The sequence below is a fragment of the Dermatophagoides pteronyssinus genome, unplaced genomic scaffold, assembly GCF_027571235.1.
Source record: "Dermatophagoides pteronyssinus isolate colony J.1.1.1.1 unplaced genomic scaffold, Derpt_VIB-CSIC_2022.12 sq0001, whole genome shotgun sequence".
Lineage (NCBI taxonomy): Eukaryota > Metazoa > Arthropoda > Arachnida > Sarcoptiformes > Pyroglyphidae > Dermatophagoides > Dermatophagoides pteronyssinus.
This window is the reverse complement of record NW_027461525.1, coordinates 5,874,553-5,902,066: the sequence shown is the minus strand read 5'-3', so window position 1 is coordinate 5,902,066 and position 27,514 is coordinate 5,874,553. Positions and strand designations below refer to the sequence as shown.

General features: G+C 33.3%; 10 protein-coding genes across 10 annotated transcripts; 6 read left to right on the top strand and 4 right to left on the bottom strand.

Annotated features, from left to right (window-relative positions):
- The first annotated feature begins 545 nt into the window (after positions 1–545).
- LOC113795793 (uncharacterized) lies at positions 546–1,513 on the top strand. Its single transcript, XM_027346015.2, has 4 exons — positions 546–743; positions 810–854; positions 918–1,193; positions 1,250–1,513. The coding sequence occupies exons 1-4, from the start codon at positions 546–548 to the stop codon at positions 1,364–1,366; spliced, it is 636 nt and encodes a 211-aa protein (XP_027201816.2). The 3' UTR covers positions 1,367–1,513.
- tamo (PUB and ZnF_RBZ domain-containing protein tamozhennic) lies at positions 1,375–3,513 on the bottom strand. Its single transcript, XM_027346009.2, has 2 exons — positions 2,760–3,513; positions 1,375–2,707 (listed from the first exon to the last, which is right to left on the bottom strand). The coding sequence occupies exons 1-2, from the start codon at positions 3,217–3,219 to the stop codon at positions 1,548–1,550; spliced, it is 1,620 nt and encodes a 539-aa protein (XP_027201810.2). The 5' UTR covers positions 3,220–3,513; the 3' UTR covers positions 1,375–1,547.
- A 249-nt stretch (positions 3,514–3,762) lies between these two features.
- On the top strand, positions 3,763–6,529 carry LOC113795790 (E3 ubiquitin-protein ligase MYLIP-like). Its single transcript, XM_027346012.2, has 5 exons — positions 3,763–4,580; positions 4,640–4,830; positions 4,892–5,455; positions 5,513–6,035; positions 6,089–6,529. Exons 1-5 carry the CDS (start codon positions 4,491–4,493, stop codon positions 6,260–6,262), a joined length of 1,542 nt encoding a protein of 513 aa, XP_027201813.2. The 5' UTR covers positions 3,763–4,490; the 3' UTR covers positions 6,263–6,529.
- LOC113795789 (Y+L amino acid transporter 2-like) lies at positions 5,974–9,070 on the bottom strand. Its single transcript, XM_027346011.2, has 9 exons — positions 7,967–9,070; positions 7,790–7,915; positions 7,562–7,736; positions 7,442–7,486; positions 7,237–7,360; positions 7,053–7,159; positions 6,786–6,985; positions 6,520–6,732; positions 5,974–6,444 (listed from the first exon to the last, which is right to left on the bottom strand). Exons 1-9 carry the CDS (start codon positions 8,457–8,459, stop codon positions 6,380–6,382), a joined length of 1,548 nt encoding a protein of 515 aa, XP_027201812.2. The 5' UTR covers positions 8,460–9,070; the 3' UTR covers positions 5,974–6,379.
- Positions 9,071–9,471: 401 nt separating this feature from the next.
- Wdr59 (WD repeat domain 59) lies at positions 9,472–13,604 on the top strand. The gene is made up of 5 exons (XM_075824454.1): positions 9,472–10,128; positions 10,178–10,294; positions 10,346–11,892; positions 11,947–12,282; positions 12,342–13,604. The coding sequence occupies exons 1-5, from the start codon at positions 9,604–9,606 to the stop codon at positions 12,733–12,735; spliced, it is 2,919 nt and encodes a 972-aa protein (XP_075680569.1). The 5' UTR covers positions 9,472–9,603; the 3' UTR covers positions 12,736–13,604.
- LOC113795794 (cytochrome c oxidase subunit 4 isoform 1, mitochondrial-like) lies at positions 12,739–13,645 on the bottom strand. Its single transcript, XM_027346016.2, has 3 exons — positions 13,244–13,645; positions 13,049–13,180; positions 12,739–12,995 (listed from the first exon to the last, which is right to left on the bottom strand). Exons 1-3 carry the CDS (start codon positions 13,524–13,526, stop codon positions 12,862–12,864), a joined length of 549 nt encoding a protein of 182 aa, XP_027201817.2. The 5' UTR covers positions 13,527–13,645; the 3' UTR covers positions 12,739–12,861.
- Positions 13,646–13,756: 111 nt separating this feature from the next.
- On the bottom strand, positions 13,757–16,844 carry LOC113795788 (mannosylglucosyl-3-phosphoglycerate phosphatase). Its single transcript, XM_027346010.2, has 5 exons — positions 16,015–16,844; positions 15,855–15,941; positions 15,657–15,796; positions 15,479–15,601; positions 13,757–15,429 (listed from the first exon to the last, which is right to left on the bottom strand). Exons 1-5 carry the CDS (start codon positions 16,208–16,210, stop codon positions 14,401–14,403), a joined length of 1,575 nt encoding a protein of 524 aa, XP_027201811.2. The 5' UTR covers positions 16,211–16,844; the 3' UTR covers positions 13,757–14,400.
- On the top strand, positions 13,803–14,387 carry Sys1 (Sys1 golgi trafficking protein). Its single transcript, XM_027346019.2, has 2 exons — positions 13,803–14,032; positions 14,087–14,387. The coding sequence occupies exons 1-2, from the start codon at positions 13,803–13,805 to the stop codon at positions 14,328–14,330; spliced, it is 474 nt and encodes a 157-aa protein (XP_027201820.2). The 3' UTR covers positions 14,331–14,387.
- A 599-nt stretch (positions 16,845–17,443) lies between the features above and the next one.
- On the top strand, positions 17,444–24,423 carry LOC113795783 (CCR4-NOT transcription complex subunit 1-like). Its single transcript, XM_027346004.2, has 5 exons — positions 17,444–18,139; positions 18,201–22,363; positions 22,423–23,094; positions 23,160–23,646; positions 23,701–24,423. Exons 1-5 carry the CDS (start codon positions 17,734–17,736, stop codon positions 23,985–23,987), a joined length of 6,015 nt encoding a protein of 2,004 aa, XP_027201805.2. The 5' UTR covers positions 17,444–17,733; the 3' UTR covers positions 23,988–24,423.
- Positions 24,424–24,580: 157 nt separating this feature from the next.
- Positions 24,581–27,358, top strand: LOC113795758 (ankyrin repeat and MYND domain-containing protein 2). Its single transcript, XM_027345970.2, has 2 exons — positions 24,581–25,982; positions 26,836–27,358. The coding sequence occupies exons 1-2, from the start codon at positions 24,884–24,886 to the stop codon at positions 27,147–27,149; spliced, it is 1,413 nt and encodes a 470-aa protein (XP_027201771.2). The 5' UTR covers positions 24,581–24,883; the 3' UTR covers positions 27,150–27,358.
- The last annotated feature ends 156 nt before the right edge of the window (positions 27,359–27,514 follow it).

Sequence of the window (27,514 nt, the reverse complement as noted above, 5' to 3'; positions counted from 1 at the left end):
TGTTGAAATAAACAATGTGTTTAAAAGTAAAATTTGTTGATTTCGGATTCGAATCGAAAGACAATGGACAACATAATTATTCAAGGTGGTCATTGCTAATTTGTGTTTCTTTGGTTGTCTTGGTTATCGGTGGGGATGTGTGCAGGAAGACTGTTTGGTTTGTTTGTTCATGGTCAGTTCATCTCTTGTATGTCTATATATGATAATTATCATGCATTGTCATTGGCCCACAAATGGTTCACAAATAATTTTTCGATCCAAACAACAAACCTAAACCAATTCAGTCAGCTAATGGCGTTTGTTTGGTTTTGTTTTTTTTTCGCAAACACCAATCGGTTTGAAATCTAGTCAATAAAGAAAAACTCGTTTTGGATTGGATTTCCTTCGAACGCCTACACGCGAAAACTTAAAATCCTTGTTTCAATATTGAATTATGAAGAAAATTTTCTTCTCATTCAATAGCCATTTAAGGTTTTGTTTTCGCATCCACAAATTCAATTGATTTTCATATTTTTCTCGCTAATCAAAACCCAAACGATCGGAAAATGTCGAACCCAAACGCAATTCAAAGTCCACCAGCATCGAATGATCAAATAATCTATGTGAAACGCAGTGCACCAAAATACAGTCAATCTGGCATGACCGTCAAAGTGAAAGCCCAATCGACTGGTGTTGGTGAGGATCTTTATTTTAATCCGCAATATTTTTGCACAAATCCTGGCGTCATCAAACTCATTCAATTGGTAAATTTTGATTCACATCAATCATCACTGTATTTATAATGAATTTTTTTCCCTAATTCGGTGAAGCTGTTTGGAATAGTTGCACTGAGTTGCATATCACCACCTTTGACGGTAAGCTCATAAAATTGATTGATTCAAGAAAAAACTGATATTTTCTTCTCAAACCAATCGCAGTGGTTTTCACGATTATTCACCTTCTTTCTGGCCATTACATTTGCTATAACATTGATTCTTTGTTTTGCCTATTTGGTCACATTGAAGAACGTATTCTTTCCCAAATTCAATTGGCTTACAATTGAATTGACTTATACGATTTGTTCGTCAATTTGTTTATTAATCACGGCATTAATACACATATTATATAGTTGCCGCCAGGATTATCGCTACAGTTTGACCTATTTTAATTCATATTTGGGTACAAGCTATTTTGGCACTTATATCACATCGGGAGTATGTATTACACTCTTCACTTCATTCATTATTTAAACAAATTCTCCCTTTCAAAGGTATTTGGAATATTCAATTCCATTGTCTATGCAATTGGAGCATATTTTCTTAATAAAGAGCGAAAATATGGCGGCAATACAGTGGCTCCTTCCCGTCCCAATAATGATCGAATCTAACCAAGTGGTATTTTTTGAATCAAATAATTTTATTTTCATTTTGATGGTTAACCAGAAACAAAAAATACAAATATTTATGTTGTTTAACATTATTATCCGTTATTAATAAATCAATTGGATTAAACATAAATGTTTTTTTAATTATCACAGCAACTAGAGTAGTAGTAATAGTCAAATCGAATCAAATGTATGTCGGTGAATCAGCCAACGATGTTCCACATGCCGTACAAAACTTATCATTTTTATTGTTGACTAATGTACATTTATTACATTGTCGACCGCCAGTAATCAATGGTGTTGATTCATTACCCTTTGTACGGCTGCGATGACACATTTGGCATATTTCCACACATTCATCGTTCACATAGGTACAAGATTGACATGACCATCCATCATCACATTGTTCATTGGATGATTGATGACAACTTTCCTCGGACGATAATTCTATTAAAGGTTTGTGGTGATTATTCAACAGATTTTCTTTGGATATCGATCGTATCGTGCTTGTTGGTGGGTTGGTGGCTTTCTTCTCATTCGGTGCTGAACGATGATACAAAAACGAAGACGAGTTTGATGGAGAAATGATCGGCTTTTTCGAAATGATTATTTGTTGCGGCTCCGAATGGATTGGTTTCACATTGACAGGAATTATTTTTCGAGCTGCCGTTATGTTGTTTGTGGTTTTGAAATCCTTATGAAAGAAATTGGTATTGTTAATTGGTGTTGTATTTTTACTAGTTTGTTCGCTATGTTGGGCAGAATCGATAAAATCGATGGTATCCAAATCACTTTCCAAATAGGTAGGCGGGGGTGGCAAAATAATTTCCTTGCTTGAATTATTACTAATATTGGGTTTCACTGTGGAACCGTTCACAGTGGGCGACCATTGTTCGATTTTATTGAATGTTTTCATTGAATAATCGGGCAAATCAAGATCTAGGTCCAAGTCAATCAACTTGTTGTTACGTTTTAAATCACAAAAAATACGAACGGCACTTTGAACATTACAAACGTATTGGCACCTAATGCAATAGATATCTTTCCAGCACATTTGATCCGGACATTTGGTTTTGATGTCCGACATGATTTGTATTTCGACAATCGATACCAAACAATCGAATGAAATGGCGATCATTTTATCCGGGTCGATGGGCATTTCCGACAAAACATAAATATCGTTGGATGCATCATAATTGTAGCCAATCAATTGCATCAATTCACAGTGTCCGGATAAGGAATATTTTATTATTCGATAATAACCAAAGGCAAATATTTTATGATATTCATGACGCCAAGGATAATTCAACAGATTGAGCGCATACCGCTCGACTAATCGAAAAGCTGTAACAACAAAAATGAATAAATTGATTGAAGCATTCAACAATACAAATACCTTCGATAGCTTTCTCTGGATCGAAATTTGATTTTTTACAGGTTATTTCTAAACAATCGCGAAATTCTCTGAATGTAAATTTGTCATCATGTCGCACCACAATTAGATATTCGTCAATCAAACATTCTAAACGTTTTCGTAATTCAATTTTCTTATCATATTCATCATTATTATTGATATAGGCCAAATGAATTTCGTGCATTCGTAGACGAAGGTTTCGGATAGCTGTCTGATTATTATTGGTTGGTTTGCCAGTTAATAGCGAATAATTGGAATCACATGATTCATAGTTGCACAATCTACCATCATTCTGATGATGATTAGCTGCACAAATTAACAAATGGGGATTGGGATCATAATGATATTGACGATTTGCTGTCGATACGGCATGGTTATTATGAATATTATTAACATGATGATGATGATGATGGGGTTGGTGATTAACATCCATCCTGTTCATACTGTTGTTGTTTGTCTCAATGATTTTTCTCCATTCATCAACAAAAATTGATCACAATTAACAATTCTTGACGATAATCAACAACAGTACTCATATCATCGTCGTCGTCGTTTAGAGGTTAAACCCAATTTATAATCAAAAAAAAAACAAAACAAAAAAATTCTTGTTTGGCTAACAATAATGATTCTTGTGAAAGAGTGAAAAAACAACCACAATAATAAGAATCAATTCTGTTGAGAAACTTGTGCAGAAATAGCTCATTATGGTCCTTCAATAAATAACGATACATTGTGTTCCTCCCCTCATTCCCCCAATTTTTTCGAATTCTTTTCAAAAAAATCAAAAATCTTGTATGAATGAATGATGGATTCCTGACAGAAAATATCAAACAAACAAAATCAAAATTTTCATGCATTTATTTTCCTTTTCATAATTGAAGAAAAAACAACATTTTCTGTTTGTTTGGTTTTGGTTGTCATCAAAGCCATGACAACACTGCTTGATATCGCCATATCACCAATTTATTGGGATGATTCTCTTGCAATAAGATAACAATGATAAGCATCCATCCATCCACCATTCGACTCACGACATTTATAATTGATTAATTTTTGTTTGTGTTTTAATTGATAAACAAAAAAACAAAAGCCAATTAAAATGAGAATCAACTGCGTGTGTGTAGGTGTTTGTTATTTTAAGTAAAAAAGTTTGAATCGCGAAATAATCAAAGATCAATTCGTGGGCAGGGCCCCGAAAACATTCGAATCGAATCGATTCGAATGACAGACAGAATCATTTGAATAAATAAAGATTTTCTACATTTTTCCATTCTCTTCTTTCCTTTCATTTTCGTTGTTGATTGATTGACATTATCTCCCCCCCAAAAATGATCTAATCATTGTCATCGTCATTGGTTTCGAAAATATTGTGCGCAAATGTCAGTCACAAAAAAATAAACTATAATCTTTCTTCATCATCATCAAAAAATGTCGTCGTCAAAATAGTAATAACCAACCAAGATCAACGATATATGATCGTCAAAGTGAAACCAAAAAAAAAACTTGGTCGTCTTCATGACAACCATCCCATTGCATTTTCTTTATAGTATTCTTTTCCTTGGAACCTTTATCGATTGGGGAAAGACAATTTCATATGGTTGTTTGCGTCATATTTTAAATCCAAATTGAATGAAATTTGCTCCATTTGATCATTAAGCAGAGAAAAACGATTGTTTCATTTTCTAATTGAATTAAAATAATGATCTTGCCATAATGATGAAGTGTCTAGTATTTCAACCAAACAATTGTGCTATCGAAGTTAATATTCGAAATAAAGCTTTCGGTCAAGAATGTTTGAACAAGGTTTGTTTGCTGTGATGATAATTGAATTGTCATTCAGCAATATTATTGTTTTGCCACAGGTTTGTGATCTGATCGATATTATTGAGATCAACTTTTTCGGCCTGCAATATTATCGTAATGGTCAGCCATATTGGCTTATTCTACGCAAAAGAATCGATCAACAGATCAATGCTCGAATGAAAATGATTCGCTTATATCTCAAAGTAAAGTTCTATGTTCTTCCACATCACATTCAACAAAATTCAACAAAGTTTGTCCATTTTCATTTCCCTTTTTGATTGATGAAATAATTTATTTTTTCCACCAAAAAGGCATCAATTCTATCTGAATATTTGTCAATATTTGGAGACAAAGGTATTGAAAATTGATTCGGAAAAGCGAACCAAATTGATTGCATTGATAGCCCAAATTGAATTTGGTGATCTGGATGAAGAATCATATGATCTCAAAATACTTTATTCAAAATGGCTGTCGATATTATTTCATTCGGAACAGACTAAGCGATTAACATCGAATCATAGATCACTAATGAACAATAATAATCATAAATATCGACCATATTGTGATACACTGGATATCGATGAAAGTAACACTATAAATATTCGGAACAAATCAAAAACAATGACTGCTGCCAGTCATGACGGTGACAAAAATTGTGATTTTATGCAACGGATTGTATTCTGGCATCAAAGATATCAAGGATATTCATCGCATTTTGCGAAAAATTTATTCCTCAAAGAGGCGTTGGAAATCAACGATCTTGGTGTGGATTATTTTTCCGTAACATCCAACAAGAAAAATCTTCTGGTAGGTATTGGACCACGCGGTATAACAATAAATCATTCCTCTAATCATAACAATGATAATATCAAATTGTAAGTATTACCAACATTTTTAGACATCCATTTTAACCTGATGGAAAACAAACACAGGATAACTTACAATAAATTGAAAGAAATTCATCATCATAGATCAAGTCATTTATTAAATTATAACTATATCATAACCATCAATTACAATGATGAAACCAATCTAATCACCGAGCAAAAATTTCGAATTTATTCTGAAAAAGATTACTATCAATTTTTTCGTTTGATCAATGAACGACGTGCTTTCTACAGTCTTCCAATGATCGACCAACAGACAATCGTTTCGAATCGATTCAATTCAAACTTTACTTTTCTCAATGATTTAATGCAAACACTGTCATCACCAACATCATTGTTGAATTTGACGTCATCGTCATCGAACAAATCAACCACACTGATGAATAAAAAAGCATCCATATTTGATGTTGATAAAACATTGAAGCAATTTTATGATGATGTTCGACGTTACATTTATCATTTCAACAGACAATTCGATAATGTTATGCTCAAAAATGCCATGTTGGTTCGTCAGGATTCGCTTTTATTTCATCATTCAAATCAACAACAACAACATTACACAAATTCGGTATGTTTGAACAGAATAGGCAAACAATAATTGTTTATATATCAATTCAATAGGACATTACCGATAACAATAAATCACTATGCAAAATATGTTTGGATTATCAGATTGGCATCGCATTTATACCATGTGGCCATACATCTTGCGAACAGTGCTGCCTCAACATTAAAAACGATACTTGTCCATTCTGTAAATGTGAAATGAAATCAAAACAGAAAATTTTCCTTTAGAAACTGTGTGTGATGGATGTTATTTTGTTGAATTTGTTTATTATTATTGCTTTGCTTTCTTCAACTAAATGTTGTGTCTCAATGTATTTGGTGATAATGATTATTTTGTTTTTGTTTTTACAAATCATCCATATCCGTTTCGACGATGAGAAAAAGTTTTTGGAGAAAAACTTTGACGCAATCTATATTTATTATTTATAAAAGTATAATATTTTACAATTAATGTTGCAAATTAATTAATAAAATGACATAGTTACCCAAATTGAATTGTTCTTTCTCGAGAAAATTTTTCAGAAAATACACCGGTATGCCGGATAACATTAATGCAAAACCGATTAGCGAGTTCTGGAAATCATTATGTACAGCCAATATGGTAAGAAATAGACACGACACAACGAATAAATACAATAACCATAATGGTAAACGTATGGGACGATCCATATCCTTACAATTATGTCGTAATACTATTCCTGTTAACAACAAAATTTAATTTCTTGACAACAAAAAAAAGAAAAAAAAATACCCGAAAGCACAGCAACGCCAGTCCACAACCAGTTAGTGAAACTAAAATAATTGATTAAGGAAAAAATATCTTGCCCGACAAACATAATAATCGTAATCAATACGGAAAATATCAAAGATACAATCGGGGTATAACGCTCATAATGTAACATTCCAATCATGGATGGCAAATGCTTTTCTTGTGCTGCTATGCAGAATAATCTACAATCATGCAAATCAAATTGAAATTTATTACACAAAAATCGATCATTTTGATGTGATCACAAACCTTGAAGTTGTGAATATGGTGGCATTCAAACTGCCAAGCGTTGATATGGCAATCGAAAATGAAATCAAAGAATTTCCAATAGGACCGATAATTTTTCTACCAAATGTCTATTTTTTAATAAAAACAAGATAATCGTGAATGAATTATAATGAGAGTGATAATGATGCAAATATTTAGTCGTTACCAAGGCAATAGCATCACGGGCGAGAATTTCATTCGGTGTTAATATGAGAAAATATGATAAATTGGCAAGAACATAAATCAATGTAGAGATAAGGATGCCAGCCATCGCTGCTTGTGGAAGATTTCTGTCATCATTAAATTCAATAAAATAATGAGATTGTTATTCTTCAAACAAAAGCAAAATAATGATGATAACAGAGACATACTTGTAAGGATTTTTCAATTCATCGGTCACAATATTCAGATAATTCCTTATAGTTTTTTCAACAAAAAAAATTGAATTTTAATGAAAGCAATTTATTATTATTCTATTCTATTATACTAACCATCCACCAAATGCAAATAACCCTGAATAAATGGCCAAAGAGTACATTGGCAAACATTTGTCCGATTCGAATTGTTTGCCATCGTTTTGTTGTTCATTCCATAAACTATTTATTTTCGATAAGGATAATGATGATGAATTAGTGCTGTCGCTGATCGATTCTAATTGAAATTTATCTGAAAAGCAAACATGATTGAAAGCATCTCATATTTGAAGTGAGCACACATACCAAATATATAGATGGCGATACCGGAAACTATGATGGCCGACAATGCTAATACTTTAAGATAAGTGAATATATTTTGCATACTTATTGCCCATTTGATATTGATGCAATTGATCAATGCGAGTAAACCTACATTTTCATTACAATTAATCATTCAAAACAAAACAAAACAATACTAACTTATCGTTAAAGCTGCTATAATTCGTGAGGAAATTTCAATTTGTTGCTTATTGGACGATGCATCCAACCTACATTGATGATTGATTTCATTACTATCATTGGCGGCAGTGAATGTTCCAATAAGATAATAGGCAAATGTTAGTGATATGATGGCTTGAGCAGCTGGTTTCAATATGATTACATTCAACCATAAATAAACAAAGGATAACATTGAACCAAAACCCGACTTGATATAAGCATAATCACCACCAGATCGCAAAATAGTTGTGCCTAATTCGGAATAACAGAGTGCCCCAAGCATGGAATATAGACCACATATAATCCATACTATTATTGCATTGAAATATGAACAATTGGCATATTGAAAGACACCTTTCGGGGCAATAAAAATGCCCGAACCGATTATTGTGCCAACAACAAAACAAACACCATTCAATAAACCGATTTGACGTTGAAATTTGACTTGTTGTTGTTGTTGTGACATGTCTTTCATTTATTTTCATTCACAATAAATAATCAAAATAAATGGCGCCAATTGATTATCGTCGTAGTTGTTGTTGATGATGATGATGATGATCTCGTGATGTGTGATTATACAGCAAAACAAAAATAAAAATCAAGTGATAAGAGATGTCTGAAGTCTTCAAATATCTATCGACGAATGAATGGTGGTGGTGGTGGTGTATCCCAGAGAAAAAGTTTCGTTTAAAATAATGATCGAGCCTCTATGGGTTTTTTCTACACTCACTACGTTGGTTATTCTCAAAATATTCAACAACCAACTAAAGCTAAACTAAACTAATAGAGACAGAGTGTGTCTGTCAAACAACAACTAATGAACTGATAACATTAACAATTGCACCATTTACATTCAGGAGGATGTCACAGGAAACTAGATATTTTGTTATGGCTGTTTGCTTGCTTGCTTGCTTGGTTGGTTGGTTGGTTGGTCGTCAACTATCCACCGCCACCAAATAGGATATTATTTTCATTTTTCATTTTTTGCGATTGCTCATCAAGAATATACAGCACTCGAGTGGAAAGGAAACAAACATATCAATTCATGTGATCATCATCAATTTAACCAAAATGTTGTCTTTTACTTTCAACAGTTTGAAATTGATGTGCAAGGTGATGAGCGAAAAAAAAATTGTTGAATTTTCAAATTGTACAAAATTTATTAAATTTAAAGTCGGAAATGTTGTCCAAACAATTAATTGAAAATGATTGGTACTAATAAAATTAGCAAAAAACCGAAGCATATGACTGAAATGGTTGTTTTGTTTGGGGCATGTTGCAATACTGAAAAACGATGCAATCATAATGTTGTTGTTGTTTGTTCGCCACACAGAATTCATTCATTTTTCCGATGTTGAAGAAGCATGGTTCTGTTATTTAAACTGATTCATGTATTGAATATATACAGTCATACTGCCGTTATTCTATGTGTTTCATATTAACAAATGCAATACTGTATTTTGGACAAAATATTCTGTTATGTCGTTTGTGAATTTCCAAAAATTGTTAAAAGTCTGAGTTTTTTTTGATTCAGAATTTTTTGAATTCAGAATTCTTCCAATTGTATCATCATTAAGTTGACCTGTTGATTATTAATTTTGTGGAATAATCGATCAATCATGGTACTTGGTTGGTCGGTAGCTAATGCAACTATTTCCCATCCTGATTTGCACGCAATGTGTCTGGCAACATCGGGTAATGGAAAATGTGCACTTGTTTCACGACGATCCATATCGATAATTCGTACGGATAATTTGGCCAAAATTGATTCGGTCATAGCCCGAGAAACCAAATGGGATACTACACATGCTGAATTCAGTCCCCCGGATCCGAAACAATTGGCCATTACTAATGCGCAAACCATTAATATTTATAATATTGATGACCAAAGTAATTGGTTGATGCATACACTCAATGGTCATACTCGCACCATTACTGATTTGAATTGGTCGTGTAAGGAGCCAAACATTTTGGCAAGTGCTTCGTTCGATAATTATATCTATATCTGGGATCTAAGGGAAACCAGGAAACCCATATATCTCATGTACTCGATTTCGGGTGCCACACAGATCAAATGGTCGAAAATGAATGAAAATATTCTGGCAACCAGTCACGAGGGTGATGTCCGAATCTGGGACAAAAGAGTAAGTTTCAGTCAGTAATAAACCATTCTAATTGAAACAATCAAAACAGAAAAGTAATATGCCATTACATTATGTATCAACTTATTTGGCCAAAATAACCGGAATCGATTGGAGTCCATTCTATGAGAATAAATTCTTAACCTGTTCGCAGGATGGAAGTATAAAAGTTGGTATTTCTCTGTGGAATGTTTTTTTGTAGTAATGTTTTGTTGGATAGCTATGGGATCTAATAAATTGCAGCAAGGGAAAAAGTGAATACCATATGACAACGGGATTGCCAATTTGGAAAGCACGTTATACACCATTCGGTAATGGTCTGATGACAGCATTAGTGCCACAAATGCGTCGAACCGGGGAGAATAATTCGCTTTGGATGTGGAAAATCGATTCACTTGATCAACCGATTCATTCATTTGCCGGACATCTTGATGTTGTATTGGATTTCGGTTGGAATATTATCGATTCGGATGATTATGAATTGATTACTTGGGCACGGGATAATACTTTTCGTCTGTGGAAAGTGAATCCCAATGAATTTGTCCGCCAAATCCAGGATTCATCTTCGACGGACGATCAACATGATCATCATACTGATGATATATCATCCGATTTCGATAGTCAATCGGCAAAATTGTCCAATCTCGATCTAAGTAAATCAAGCGACCTATCATCGCCAATATCGGAGAAATGTGAATCAAATCAAAATGAATTTGATAATTTGGAAGATAAGTCGGATAAAGTTTTCAGTTTGAAACAAGAATTTTCCTTATTCAATTCAAACATTGCTAACCTAATGATTGAAGAACTTAATGTCAATAAACGTTTTTGTATAGCATCCATCAAATCATCAATCATATGTCGATTGAAGATATTCTTTCCCATCAATTACCCAAACACTATACCTGTCTTTACATTTCTAAATGATCAACCTGTGCCGTCATTCAATTCGAATACAACCAAATTATTGGATGATAAAACTAAAAAAGAAATTCTCACTGATCTTCAATCCACAGCTACATTTCTTGTCAAACATAATCGCAATTGTTTGGAGAAATGTCTTCGACAATTTGTTCACCTGATTGAAGAATCGACATCATTGAATTTAAACCAAGCAAACAGCAATGCTAATACTAATATTAAACAAACCATATCGGATTACCTTCCTACTCACCAATACGTCAGCTATCTGGACGCATCGGTACCTTTTCCTCGTACATCCGGAGCAAGATTTTGTTCATCCGAAATTCTGGTCTGTTTTGGACGGCCACCACATTTAGAACAAATGAATGTTCCGACCGAATATACGCCGCGATCGTTATCCGCATTATCATCATATTTGGTGAAGCATGTTGGTGCTTATAATTCGAATCATATGAATGCAAAAGATAACATTCCATCCATATCGTCATTTTACATTGATTCTTCAAAAAAACATCGATCGTTTCGTAAAGTGCATCAATATCAGGAAAAAAAATCGCCAAATCTTTGCGGTCCTGTTATGGTATTCAGTGTTGCCAAATTATTACCAATTTCTCGTCATTTAGCCGAACAATACATTGTGCCCACACCTAAAAGCAACATTATTAATCTGTGCGAATTGAATGCTAAAATCGCCAACACATCTGGCCGTCGTGATCTTCTACAAACCTGGCATTTGGTTCGAATTTCGGCCGAGATTTATCTGAAAAATCGTTTTCTATCATCGGAAGAGCTCAATTCACACTGGTCAAGACATCCATTCGGTGGAAAAATGATACAATCAATGTAAGTGAAAATTTTTCTCAAAAATTGATTCAAATTTTGTTTCTCTTATTTCAGAATTGAACATTATGTTTTAAAATGTAACGATATTCAAACGGCTGCAATGATTTCAAGTGTAATAAGTTCGTGCAAACTTAGTTGTGGTGAACCTTCCTTTACATCAACAACAGCAGCGACACAAAATCAATCGAAAATTGATTACAATTCCACATCGACTCATGATGAAAATGACAATGAATGGACCAAAAGTTTAGCGAATGATGTGATCAACAACAAAAATCGAATTCGCACAAGCAGTTGCTCATCAAATCAAGAAATGAATCAAAACAAAAATGATAAAACCATTGTTGACCATAATAACGATGAATCATGCTTGAATGAACGTGTTGAAATGTGAGTATGAAACAAATTCAAGTTTTTCAAAATATTAATCATTAATTTCTGGCAATCAGGACATTTGATTCGAAACTAACATTAGAATATGATTATTATAAAAAAATCTATGTAGATATTCTATATCGATGGAAATTGATTAAAAAGCGTACCCAACTATTGAAAACAATCGAATCGAAAATGTTGCACGAGGATCAATCACACATTGTTTCCTTTGGTATCGAATGCTTCACCCAATCCTGTAAAGATCGACAAAAACTCTGTAACAATTATATTTGCAGCCATTGTAATCGTATATCGCTAATATGTACTATTTGTCGTTTACCTGTCAAAGGTGCCACCAATCATTGCATGAAATGTGGTCATGGTGGCCATGCTAAACATATGAATGATTGGTTTCAAGAACATGACCAATGTCCATCCGGTTGTGGATGTGTTTGTCTTCGAAATTAATGATTTTTGTTAATAATTATTTTATTGTAATCAATATTTAAAACAAAAATGAAAAAAATTATATGTTGCTTCTGGTTGCTACTGTAATCTCGATAGATTCTATCCAAATTTGTTTAGTTTCAATTTTCATTTCCAATCACCCTTTTCATAATCGAATTTGGATGCTAAACCAAAAATGGGATTGGTTTTGTATAGGATTTCCAAATCACGGGTACGTTGTTTTCCCTCCGGTGTCATCGTTTCGGGCAAAGGTCCATAAACTAATGAAAAAGATGAATATTTTCATTTCAAAAAAAACAATCATTCAACTTACAGTTCTGACGAGCGAATGCAAAATAATAAAGTGCAAGAGATACAGTAAATAATACGACTGCCAATTGCATCTTCCATTCGCCAGTCGGTGCATCAACTTCGGACAATGTGAGACAGAAATTGTGACGATAAACTGTGAAACAAACATTTTACAACATTTCGTTTCGTGTTCAACAATGTTGTTCAGATCACTTACGTTTCTTTTTCTCTTCCAAAGTCAATTGTTTCCAATCATTCTTTTCTTTCTCGCGAAGTCGTTTTATTTCATCACTTTCTTCGCGGAATCGAATAGCCGGATATGGCATATCAGTGGCATCAAAATAAGTATATGATCCATTGAATCCAAAACCGACAACTTCACGTTTACCAATCAATTCACGATTATGGTAAGACTGTGCTTGGATCATTGCAATACATTTTTGGACTCGATTCACATTCAATAGTTGATTAAAACGTGATAATCGCAATACATAAGACATTTTTCAGCCAACTTAATCAGGATCACGGTGTTGAAAAAAGTTGTAAATTGAAAACAAATCTTGGTCTGAGTTGGAAAATTCCTCGCCTGTTCGATTGATCGAGTGACTTTCTTTCTCACCTTTTTATAACAACAATTTTGCTTTGTTCATAAACGACGAGCACTCATTCGCCTGATGACGATTTAATTCGACAAGTTTTCATAATTTCTTTTTTGATTCGCGTTTTTCAACAACAAAAATAATGTTTTTGTTTGGGAAAAGAATTTCCAATCGATAATGTCCGGACAATTCAGCTATTCGCGTTGGGATCCAATATTGATTTCTACCCAGATTGTGGCCATACAAACAACATTTTACCTAAGTCTTGGATTCGTTCTATTCTGGATTGCACATCTATTCGGTTATTATGCTACGTTGGATCAGATATTCAATTCGCAGATTGTCAGCTTTAAAACATCACTTGGTCTAGTCATAACAATTTCATTCATTTCCAACTCCTTTTTCGGGTCTGTTTGCTTGTTTTGTTAGAGTGTTTTGATTATAATCATTTTATTAAACAGGGCATTGATCTTGCATTTTATGGTACGACGAGCAAAAAAATGTCTGGATTTTACACTCACTTTATTCATAATTCATTTAATATTGGTTCGATTTTACATGGGACATGTACCAACAACATTTTCCTGGTGGCTTTTAAACATAATCTGTATAACAATCATGTGTATAACGGGGGAATATATTTGTCTTAAATCAGAATTGAAAGCTATTCCTTTGTTGGTTTCCAACAAAGTCAATTCATTGTGATCTGGGTTATTATAAAACTTGTTACAAAAAAACAAAAATAAAATCAATAAAAACCAACATTGAATACATTTTAAATAATTATAATCCTGTCTTCCACCTGAGGATTTAAATGGCAAACATCATGATGATGATGGTGATTTATATTTGTTGAAATCAATTTCAGCGAATTTCGACGAATAGATGGTGGTTTTGTATTGGTTGCACTTGGCATTAATAATTTACATGCTTGCAAATATTCTGTGAAAGCTTGTAACAGTGTTAAACATTCTTCTGTATTTTTATAGATAGAACACTCTTTCAGAACTTCATAGCCATCTTTACCTTGTACAATAAATTCTTTGGTTATCATTTTATAGTATTTACTTTCAATCAATGGTTCATTTTGTATTCGTATGCTTTCCATATCGACACGAGACCCAGCCGGTTTTTTCGAATCAAATCGAAAACTAATACCGGAAACCTGAGGAAAACGTCCTTCGAATTTTGGAAATTGAGAAACGCCATTCTCTAATGCCCGGTATATTTGTCGACCATCAATGTAAATGACTAATAATGATTCCATGTAGGGTAAGATATTGACCAAATCGCGCATTTTTAATGCACCTTTTGGATGAATTCGATCACTACGTAATGTTCCGGAATTGATTAAGGCAAAATCAGCATCAGGTACAGCATAAAGCATAACGTCGGTAATAAGATTTCCTAGATTGGTTTCTTTGGTTCGTACGCTGGCAAATCGGCCATCAAGATCACAGTCAATTATGGCAATAGTGTCTTCCATTTTTTCTTCCAATACAGTTTTGAATTTATCCAATTCAACAACCAATTCAGCATCCTCATCAATATCCGATGTGATATTCATTTCATCGACTTGAATGTCGACAATTTTTTTCTTTTCGTGATCATAACATAGAACGATTTTACTGAATTGTCGAAAATCCGATCCACTTTTGATCACTAGTTTTTGATTAATTTTACGAATTTCATAAACATGATCATGTCCACCAAGAAACAAATCGATCTCATCCACTTGTTCAGCCAAACGTATATCATTATATGTTCGCATATGTGTCAATGCTATCACAATATCAACACCACCCTAGAAAATAATTCAATAACATTTTTTCACTTTTCTTTTCCAAAATTACCTCTTCCTTGAGATTTCGTGCTAATCGACGTCCTTCGATAACGAAATCCGAATATTCAATATCATCTTCGTCCAGTACGAGTGTTGATAACCATTCTTCTTCGATCAACCCTATCAGCCCAATCTAGAGAACAATCAATATGAGAACAAGTATTGTTTAATTGTCATCACTCATTTACTTTGAGATTTCCTTTTTCAATAATGCAGGAAATTTTTCCGCCACCAAGTGGTTGGCCAGTATTTTTATCAATGACATTGCTCATTAACCATGGAAAGTTTGTTCGTTTTACAAACGATAACAGACATTCAAGACCAAAATCTATTTTTCAGAAAAAACGTTATTAGATCAAAATTAATGGAGATGGAAAAATCCTCACCGAATTCATGATTGCCAAATAAGGCACAATCAACATTACAACGTTCCAAAACGGGTAACATTTGTTCACCTTTGGTGAATGAGCTCACTGTTCAAATTGAAATTGATAAATCATAATAATAATAATAATAATAATAATAATATTAATCAACAACACTTACTAATACTTGGAGAGATGATATCACCACTGAACAAAGTTAATGGATCCAGATGATCAAATTGATGTAATGCATGAGCAAAACGCGCAGCACCACCAACAGGTTCTTGATCACAAGGTTCAACATTATAACAATCATTAAAATGTAAAATGCATAATGTGGATGGTGATTTACATTCGTTGCAATCAGGTCCAACCATGGTTTATTTCATTCAATTCAAAAATTCAAAAACCACCAAAAATCTAATATCCTAATCAAATTTATTTAGCCAGAGATTCTAGTGAATAATGAGCAAAAAGAATGAAAAATGTTTTATGATGGCAAAAGTTAATCAGTCGACCATCTTAGTTAGTTAAGGAGAAGACACCCAACAACACACTTTCGTTTTATTACCAATAAGCGGGCTTTGCTTGTTCAAATGATTTTTATATAACACATTCTTGTCATTTTATTTTTGGATAATGAGAGAGAGAAAGAATGGAGAGTGATGAGTGAGGATGGAAAAGAAATGAAATTAAAGTTGCAAAACGTTTTCCTTGGTTAATTCGTGTTCAATGACATATCCCGTCACCATAAAACATTCAATGCCATCAATCTTAGTCTGTTCAAATCAAATCGACAAAAAATAGGTTACGGAAATGATAATTTAATTTTCTCATCAATTTTTATTATTTACAAACAAATCCAATTTACAAAATATTAATCAAATTTCATTCATTATCTAATCAAATCAAATTGAGTTTCTCATTTTTTCATTCGATAAATATTCGCACATTCGAATGTTGAAACTAAATCAACATTTGGAGAAATTTTCCCCAAAAAAAAATTGAGGAAAATTTCCTCATAACATCACATTGTATATGTATGACACACCAGCAAGCAAACAAACAACTGTGTGTGTGTGATTTGTATGCTTCTTTCTTACACACACTTGAAATAAGTGATGATAATGATGAGTTGTGTTGCTGTGTGCTTTTGCAGTGCTGTTTCTTTGTATCTTTATTGAGATGAGCTTGTGCTGGTGATTTCGTTCTGTATGTGTGTATATGTGTGTATGGCAAATGTGTATGGCGTTACTTGAAAAACAAACCAAAATCGAGTATACTGTGTGTGTGTGTGTTCGGTGTGTCTTCACATTTTCACAATTCTTCAATATTCAAAAAGACAAAAGAAAATTATTAAGGTTTTTGTGGAAGAAAACAAACTCAAGTTTAAAGTGGTGATATTTTGATCATGAATTGAACTGATTTGAATATTAACTGATTTTTTAAGAAATTTTTTTGCTTCATTTTTTGTTTTGTTTTTATTTTTGGTACATTTCAAAAAATAAATAATCATCATTTTCTTCACCTGTCCATCTCAACAAGAATTTCAAAATCAACAACAGAGAAATTCTCAACATCCATTCATCCATAAATCAATCAAATTTTGAAAAAATTTCAAAACAAGTAGACATTTGTTGCCACCACTACTGCCAACTCATGTTGATCATCCAATGATGGTGGTTGATTATAAGATGACTTGTTAAATTATCAATAGTCATCATCCAGAAAAAATCATTCAATGACATTCGTTTCAACCGATGATGATCAGCTTGTACTGAGAGAAAACATAAAGTTTGAGTTGATTGAATGAGAAATAATATTGTTTGTGGATAAATGATATATGCAATACTGGTCAATCATCATTCAGCATTGATTGGATGATTTTGCATTGATTTGGATGGATTTCATCGATATGGAATTCATCAAGCAAACGGATCAAAATCAATCCGTCATGACTTCTGGGAGCGGAACAGCGACCACCTCGTCGTCATGTTCGTCATCATCATCGTCATTAGAAGAGACGTCCTATTTCATCGAATCAATCAGGCATTCGAATGTTACACCAACACTGATAACAGCTTATCTAATCAAATTATGTGATTCCAAAATTAACTGTACAGAAGATTTATTAATCAAATTTGCCAACATTATTGTTGAAAATTTAATCTGTGAATCGCCACTAAGTGAAATTCTTCGTCAATTAGATTCGGTGGATTTTTATAAAAAATTATTCAATCATCAACAATTTGATTTCAACAAATTTCTCATCGTTTGTCGTTATCTGTGCTCATCGGACAAACAAGGTATTTTGCTTTATCATGGTTTTGTTTTCCACAAAAAATCATATCTTTCCTTTGATTTCAGGTTTGGACATACTTGGCCTAACATTTTTCTCAAAAGTTTGGAAAAACAATGCTCATTTTCAGCAGCAAGTCATTCGTTATTGTATCGTGTCGGACTGGATACAGCAGATATTGAGCAAATGTACACATCCTACATTGATTAAAAAAGTGCCTCAAATCGAAAATCTGAAATGTCCCATGGAATATGAAACTGATTGTCAAATATATTGTTGGAAATATCAATGCTTATGTCAAATACTATTGGATCTTTCCGATTCCAATCAACTAACGCGATCGTTTGTTGAGGAGATATTTTTCACACCACTGAATAAATGTCCCGATCTGCTGGTATTTGCATTGATCGAGTGTCATGGTAATCATGGCCTCAAAGAAACGGTTCTCATCAAAGCTTTGTTGAAATTCATCTGTGTCAGCCACAATAATCCAAATCCCAATGCCACATTGATCATACAGAAAATTTGGCCCACAGATTTCGTTTATACACCCAAAACTATTCTGACATGGGCCCAAAAATCCTTACTTACAGCAATGGTTGAACTTTATACGTCATCATCTCCCGAAGAACAATCATATAAACTTTCCAAGATTCTCGATCTTTCGCAAGATCTGAAAGTGTTAAATGTTTTGCTTTCAAGTAATACTTATTCATTTGTTATTGATTTGGCTTGTTTTGCATCACGACGCGAATATCTTAAACTTGACAAGTGGTTAAATGATAAAATCACGCAAAATGGTTCACAATTCATCGAAGCTTGCATACAATTTTTGAAAAAAAGATGCGCTATATTTGGTGCAACCGAACCGGCAACATTTTCTCTGCCCAATGAAACGTATCGTATCATATTGAATTGTCTTCGTCATCATGTTTCCGATTCACCAAAATCAATGATCGAATTGGAAATAATGAAAATGTACACAAGATTCAACCAGTGGGCTAATCCCAATCAATTCAACGTCAATTCTCAGCAATTACCAACACCAACAACCGTCATGAAGCCTAATCAATTTGATTCAGTTGCAGGATCTCATTTGTTTGGCGAAAATCCTGTTCGCAGTCCACAGCTAACCAACAGCAATGCTAACCAACAACAACAACAACCTTACAGTCCGGAAACAGAAGAAGAATTCACAAAGGATATTGAGGAAGAAGCTGATTCTTATTTTCAAAGAATTTACAATCAAGATCAACCAGATTCATTAACTATTGATCAATTTCTGGATATGTTGAAAAAATTTCAGGAATCTTCTTTGAAAAGAGAAAAAGAAATTGCCGCTTGTATGATAAGAAATTTATTCAAAGAATATCCATTTTTGCCACAATATCCGGATAAAGAATTGGTCATTACTGGCGAAATATTCGGTGGTATCATTTTGAATAATTTTGTCAAAGGTCTTACTATGGTCAATGCATTACGTTGTGTAATGGATGCCCTCAAACGTACCGAAGCATCGGCTAGATATTTCATGTTCGGTCAAGCAGCATTGAATAAGTTGAAAACCCGTCTAAAAGAATTTCCTCAGTTTTGTAATCATCTTTGTAATATACCTGCTTATCGTGATTTACCACCCATCTTGATCGAATATATTGAATTCGCTAAACAAGGTATGAATCCGCCATCGTTAGCACAAAATCATCGTATTACACTTTTAAACAATCAAAATAAAATGAATCAATCGAATGATCAACCACCACCACAACAACAATTGGAAATTCCACCAAGCGCTTTCCAGGATAAAGTTGCATTCATTATTAATAATCTTTCCCAAATGAATATTGTCAAAAAGGCGGATGAGTTTAAGGAATTATTCCTGAAGGATAAAGATCAATATTTTCAATGGTTTTCGCATTATTTCATCATGAAACGTGTTGGTTTGGAATCCAATTATCACGAATTATATGCTTCATTCATGGTCAAAGTAAATCTATCTGATTTGTCGGCAAAAATCCTGATTGAAACTTATCGCAACATCAAAGTTTTATTACGGTCCAATAAGGAAACGGATAATTTTCAGGATCGAACATTACTGAAAAATCTTGGCAATTGGCTGGGAATGATAACATTGGCACAGAATAAACCAATCCTCACTCGAAATTTAGATTTGAAAAATCTATTGATCGAAGCTTTTCATAAAGGTCAACTACAAATGTTTTTCATTGTGCCGTTTGTGACGAAAATATTGATGGGAACATCGAAATCAAAAGTTTTTCGTCCGCCATGTCCATGGACAGTTAAATTGATCAAAATTTTGGTCGAATTGCATAGTATTCCGGATTTGAAATTGAACCTCAAATTCGAGGTGGAAGTTTTATGCAAACATCTTGAATTGGATATCAATGATTATGTGGGAAAATCGCAAGATTTAAAAAATAAAGAATTATTCATGAAATTAGAACCACAACTCGGTGCTGCACCTATTCCTCGACCCAATTTCATTGCGAATAATATTGGTGGATCAGTAATAGAACCAAGCGTTCAGTTACATCAATCGTCCATGCATTCAACCATTGATAATAATCTAATGCATCCGCAGGCAGTTGTTGCCGCAGCAGCGAACGCAACAGGTGTAAATCAGATGCAAAATTATAACGAAATCAATGTAAACAATATTTCCAATCTTTCACAATCGATTATTATACAACCAAATCTGCAGATTATAATGATGAATCCACAACATAAAAACTTCATTCGTAATCTGATTGAAAAATGTGTGCAAGATTGGATAACATTTGTATCGGATCGTGTGATCAAAGTTTGTATGGTAACCACCGAAACATTGGTGAAAAAAGATTTCGCTCATGAACCGAATGCCGAATTGATGCGTAATGCTGCACATAAAATGATGCGTTCCCTGGTTGCTGGATATTCATTGATCAACACTCAAGAACCGTTGCTTAATCGAATACAAATGTCATTGTTGAATTATTTTCTGGGAAACCAGATGAAAGTTACCAAAGAACTGATCGATTCAACCATACAAACATTGATTAATGATAACCTGGAATTGTGTGTTTGTTTTGTACAGAAAACTTGTATCGAACGTGCTATCGAAGAACTGGACAAACGAATGAAACCAGATTTCGAAGCTAGACAAAAAAATTCAGCCGATGCTAATAGCAAAAAGAGTTCATCGATAAGTATGAAGCAACTGCAAATCTATGAAGAAATGGGAAGAAATATTGCCGGTTTCAGTTCCAATCAATCATCATCGTTCTATTCGCCAATCGATAATCAATCGGCTAAAGCTATGAATTATGGAAATGTTAATGTTTTATCCAATGTAACCGCTGCACACAACAACAATAATTATCCATTGATTCACAATGAACATAATGCTGCTGCAACATTGAACGTGAATCAAGCAAATCAAGTTCATATTGATGCATTTGTTGTCATTTATGATAAATTAATCAAACATCTAAGCGAATTGATTCAAGAATTCGAGTATGTTCATTACACAACTGAAGCAATGCATCAGGTACTGGAAATTCTAAAAGTATCCAAACAAAATCCCCGAGATCAAGGTACAGCCGTCAGTTTGATCAAAAATGTTATCAATGGTCTTCGGGAATTGCTGTTGAATGCTGAAACTGGTGTCACCGACTTGGCTGTCATATCACGTGCCAGAGATTTTTATCTGATCCTTCTCAAAGCTCTTGCCGATCAACGAGCCTATAATCTTCGCTTTACAACATTGAATGTAACCCGTTCGGTGCTTGAACATTGGATAGCAATGAATACATCGTTTCCGGACGATCTTTTCGACATTCTTTATCGTCAAGATTTGATAAATCTTAATTTTCTGGACAATGAATTTTATCAGATATTGGAAAATGGTTCGACAAGTTTTCCGATGGTTTTGAATTTTCTGAAATATTATCTGAATAGCATTAATTCTAATAATTTCCAAACAACATTGGATCTATTGCAGCGAATTGTTGCCATGAAAATGAATCAACAAAGCCCCACCAATACCCAACTGATTATCGAATTGAAGCATATTCTTTCGCTGGCTAGAATCAATATCAACCCCAATCAATCCAATAATAATGATATGATGGAAGGTCCCATTCTTGAAACAATCGTCAAGGAATGGATACGATTCTATAATTCGAAAGATATCAACAGCTCATTTCCCATTGTGGTGAAAACTATGAATGCACAGGTAATTTGCCTACCTCAATCTAATTAGTTGAATTTAAAATTATTTTGCTTTTCAAACAGGGTGTTCTCAAGAATGATGAATCGATTTCAAATTTTTTTAAATTTTTTCTCGAATTCTGCATTGAACGTTGTTATCAAATAATATCGTATGCTGATCAACATCCAACATTTCCATTGAACAACATTCATCTGAAATGTTATGAATTTATTGATTCCTATTCTGTGTTGGTCATATTGTTCATCAAACAAAGTGGTAATCAGGGAAATTTGGATCAAAAATTTCAATTTTTATTGCGTATTCTGACAATATTGGCTACCACGGCTTATCGTGATCAGGAAATTCACCAAAAAGATTTTTTCTCACTAACTTACTATCGAATCATTTTGTCGATTTTTATCGAATTTTTTTATTCGCCATTGAATCTTGGCTTTCAAGAATTGGTTGTCAGCAATGATAACCTGTTTGAAGTTTTCAAATTTCATTTGGTGCGCAATTACTCCAATTTTCTACATCAAATGTGTCCATCCAAAATACCATCATTCACATTTGCATGGTTGGATTTTATTTCGCATCGAATTTTCATGGAAAAATGTTTGGACAATAGTCCCCAGATTAATCACAAAACCTGGCCACTTTATGCTGCTCTATTGACTGATTTATTACTTTTTCTCAAACCAATCCTTCAGAATATGGATTCTTTCATTGTCAATTGTAATATGGAGCTTCACAAGGTAATTTCAATTATTTAACAAAACACTTTTTAATCAAATATCAATACTGTTTTTTGTAATTTCAGGGAACATTGAGATTATTTGCAATTTTGTCGCATGATTTCCCCGAATTTTTATGTGAATATTGTTATAATCTGTGCGACATTATTCCAATTCGTGCTGTACAACTTCGAAACATTATTCTCAGTGCTAATCCGATCAATATACCGGATGTCTCCAATTTGAAAGTAGATAATCTCTATGAAATCATACCACCGGTTCGAATTCCCAGCACATCACTTTGCGATCAATTACATTATTTTCAAAAAGAATTGGATAGCTATCTACTTCAACGCAATCCGAATAATTTTCTTATTGAATTGGCACAAGGTTTAAGCGCAAATCTATTGAATGTTGAAAAGCAATCCAGTTCAACGACAATGATCAATGCATTAACCTTATATATTGGTATATCGGCTATTCAAACCAGCAAAACGGTAACAATCAACTCGATTCATAATTCTGTTCATTTGGAAATCTTTCAACATTTACTGATGAATTTTGATTCCCAAGGTAAATTAGGCTTGTCATTTAGGTTTGTTTTAATAATTTAATTTAATTTGAAAGGTCGCTATATATTGATCAACTCGATGGTCGATCATTTACGTTATCCAAACAATGAAACCCTGTTGTTCATCTGTTTGTTGTTGACATTGTTCAAGGATAATAATGAGCACATTCGTGAACAAATAGTGCGTGTATTGTTGGAGCGTTATATTGCTCATCGACCGCATCCATGGGGTGTTGAATATTTGATAAATGAATTGTTTCGAAATCCTAATTACAAATTATTGGAACATAATTTCATCAAATGTGTACCAGAAATTGAGAAATATTTTACACGATCAACATAGACATCAAACAAATATCATCGATCTCGATTAACTAATGCAACAACAAGTCTAATTCAATTTTGTAAATATTCAACAACAATCATCGAATGAAGAATAAGATGATGATGGTGGTTATTACATTTGTTTATAATTTCATTTTATGTTTTTTTTTTTTTTGATGCAAAATATGTCCTTATTTTGTTTATTTTCTCACACACATTTCTTCTCTAATTGATTATTTCGCATTTTTGAATTCTAAACTAAACTAAACTTGAAAAATTTTGTCATATTTCATTTGTTTCTTAAAAATTGTGTATAAGCGATAAATGTTAATTTGCTATGATGGATTTATCATCTTTTATTATTAATTTTCTATAGTAACCATTTGTAATCAACAACAACAATCCTATATTACAAAATATCGATTATTAACAAACTGATTATTCATTATTATTCATTCACACTATTTTCAAATCAAATCGAATCTCTCGTGTTTTTATTTTTTCGTTATGGTCATTCGATCTGCGCATTATTTTTGTTGTTTATAATAAAAAAATTTTGCTCGAAAATTAATTTGTTTTTTTTTGTTGAAAATCTTTTTGGATTTGGGTCGATATTCGCAATGACGATGAAAATTGATTGTTTTTTCTTTTACAAATTGCTTTTGTTTGTTCCTGTTGTCTGTCGATCATTTTGATCGGTTTCTATGCGATTGTTTTTTCAAATTAATTGATCATCATCATCCATGTCAACAAAAACATTAATGCAATGGTCGATCGATCTGCGCTTGTGCATCAAATAATATTTCGTTCCTCAGCTGAACTGAAATGGCCAACAAAACTTTTGACAAAAGAGTTTAGTGGTTTTATATTCATTTACTGCTGGTTTTAATTTCATTAAAATCCAAAATCAAAATTATGGCAAAATTGTCATCATCTTCACCAACGCCACGGCCGACACTGTCCGAAAATGAATCCCGATTGATTGAAGCTGTTCAATCAAATTCATTGGATAAAGTGGTCAACATTTTGAATGTTGTGGATGATAGTGAATCAGCACCAATCAATATTAATTGTCAAGATGAAAATGGCATGAGTCCATTACAGCATGCGTGTTTCAAAGGCAATTTGGAGATTGCAAAATACCTGATTGAGCGTGGTGCCAATGTCAATCAAAATGACCATGAACATCGTTATACTTGTTTGATGTTTGCTGCACTTGGTGGTCATAGAACAATAATACAATTATTGTTGGAAAATGGCGCAAATATTGAACAAAAAAATAGTGTCGGTCGCAATGCATCACAGATGGCTGCATTTGTTGGTCAACATCAATCGGTAGCGGTTATCAATAATTATATTTCCCGGGAATTCATTGAATATTACAGCCGTTTGAATGGCCAGGAAAAAGAACCAAGACTGCCGATACGATTTATACCGACAATGCATTCATTGGTTTGTTTGGTTGCTGTCAACCCTGTACGTATTGCCTATTTTTTCGAATCAAATCTATCGATATTTGAAGAAGTGAAAAAGATCGATATTGTCATGGATCATATTTGTGAGAAATTATTCCGATCGAATGAGCCAAACGAAATGTTATCATTGAAAATTCATTATTTGAATTTCATATTCAATCTATTGAATAATGCTCTCCAAAAAGCTAAATCATCAACAGAAACCGAATTGGATTCGACAGCCATTCGTAAAGTATTTCATAATATTATCAAATTTTGGTTGAAACCAAACGCCAAAAATTTCCCCGAAAATATGGAACGATTATTGCGACAGGCTATTCGTTCGTATACATATCAGGAGAATGCATTGTTTCAACAACTAGTCCGAACATTGTCAACAATCGAAATCGGTGAAGAGCCAAGTGCATTGTCCGTTCTAAGTCAAACAATATTGGGCAAAGCAATCGGTATCGAGGAAAATGATACATGCTTCACATGTTCAGAATTTAATCCAAACAAACGATGCTCCCGATGTAAAAAAGCTACATACTGTGATGAGCGTTGTCAACGATTGCATTGGCCTGTTCATAAACGAGTATGTAATGAAGAGGAACCAGTTGACAATGATCATAATATCACTAAGCTAAACAGTCACAAAGCTGACGATGGTGGTGATGATAATGAAGTGGAAATCAACGACGACAAATTACTATCAGAGACAATTGTCGACAACCAAAACGATCAATGATATGGTTTCATCAACCATATCTTTTCCACGAAAGAGTTTTTTTGAGATCAACCGACAAATCGTTCCAACTTTGACTGATAGAAAGCAACAACAACAAAATTACAAACGGGAGAGATAGATATATTTGACACACAACTATTGTGAATCATGGAAAACAAAATCAATTATCATTTGTGCACACTATCAACCATAAACCTTTTATCTTTGAAAAACAAAAATTTTAAATAAAAAACTAAAAATTGAAATTAAAATGAAATTTTCAAAAAGATAATATCCTGGTTGGTAGATGATGGCACAACGAACATTATCAGTGTTTCAGAATCATTTCCAGGAAATGATCCAAAATTTTACAATCAAACAAGAATAGGCGCCATTCAGTACGAGGACTTGAATTTTCTGATGATACAAAAAAGATGAATGAAACAAAATTTGTCAAGCATGAATTCAGATCGAAAGATTCAATTTTATTGATTTTCTCTTCGCTAATTTCGCTATAAATTATGGTTGAAGCTTGCTGCGATTGATTCATTTCCAATTCTAATCGGATCGATTGATGATCAAACCAAATCATTCAATGTGCAAACAGTGTGTGTCTAGATTTTTATAAATACAGTGTTTGTTTGTAATTCTGTTTGTTGTAATTTGTGAATCACCAATAATGAGAGAGATTATCAAATTATTAATTTGGTGTTTTTGTTGTTGGGCAACACTATTCAACCTCGTCGAATCAACCCGTAAAGGTGGTGATATATTAATACTAAAAGGGGGCAATGGTGGCTACGGTGGTGGTGGCTGTGGACATGTTTTTCTCAAAACTGGTCATCGAAAAAAAGGCGATATATTGATTATTGGCGGTGATTGTAGACATCATGATGAAACACATTATATACCTATTCCATACAGTATTGGCTACGGGGGTTATGGTCATGGTATGGGACATGCAGACCATGAGGATCATGGCGGCGGATATCGACGTTGAACACCATAATGTTCGAAATACGATACTGTCGATTTTTCAAAAAACAACATGCATATCCTCCTTTATCAATCAATAATTTTTTTGTTTAATTTCAAAAATTCATAATCCAAATTTCTTTATCTCAATAGGATTTTTTTCGTTTTGTTCAATTCACCAAAAATAATAAAAAATTGAAAGTAAAAGTTTGTCATTAAAAACATTGAATTGAATGAGTTTACATTTTGTTTTTCACTCTTTTTTTTATAAAATTCACATCCTTTTGTTCTGTTTCATTATGATGATGACAACGAGAAAATGGAAATTTTTTTTCTTTTATATCAAAAAAATGCATGTTTTAATGATCTATTCGGATGGCGTTCAAAGAA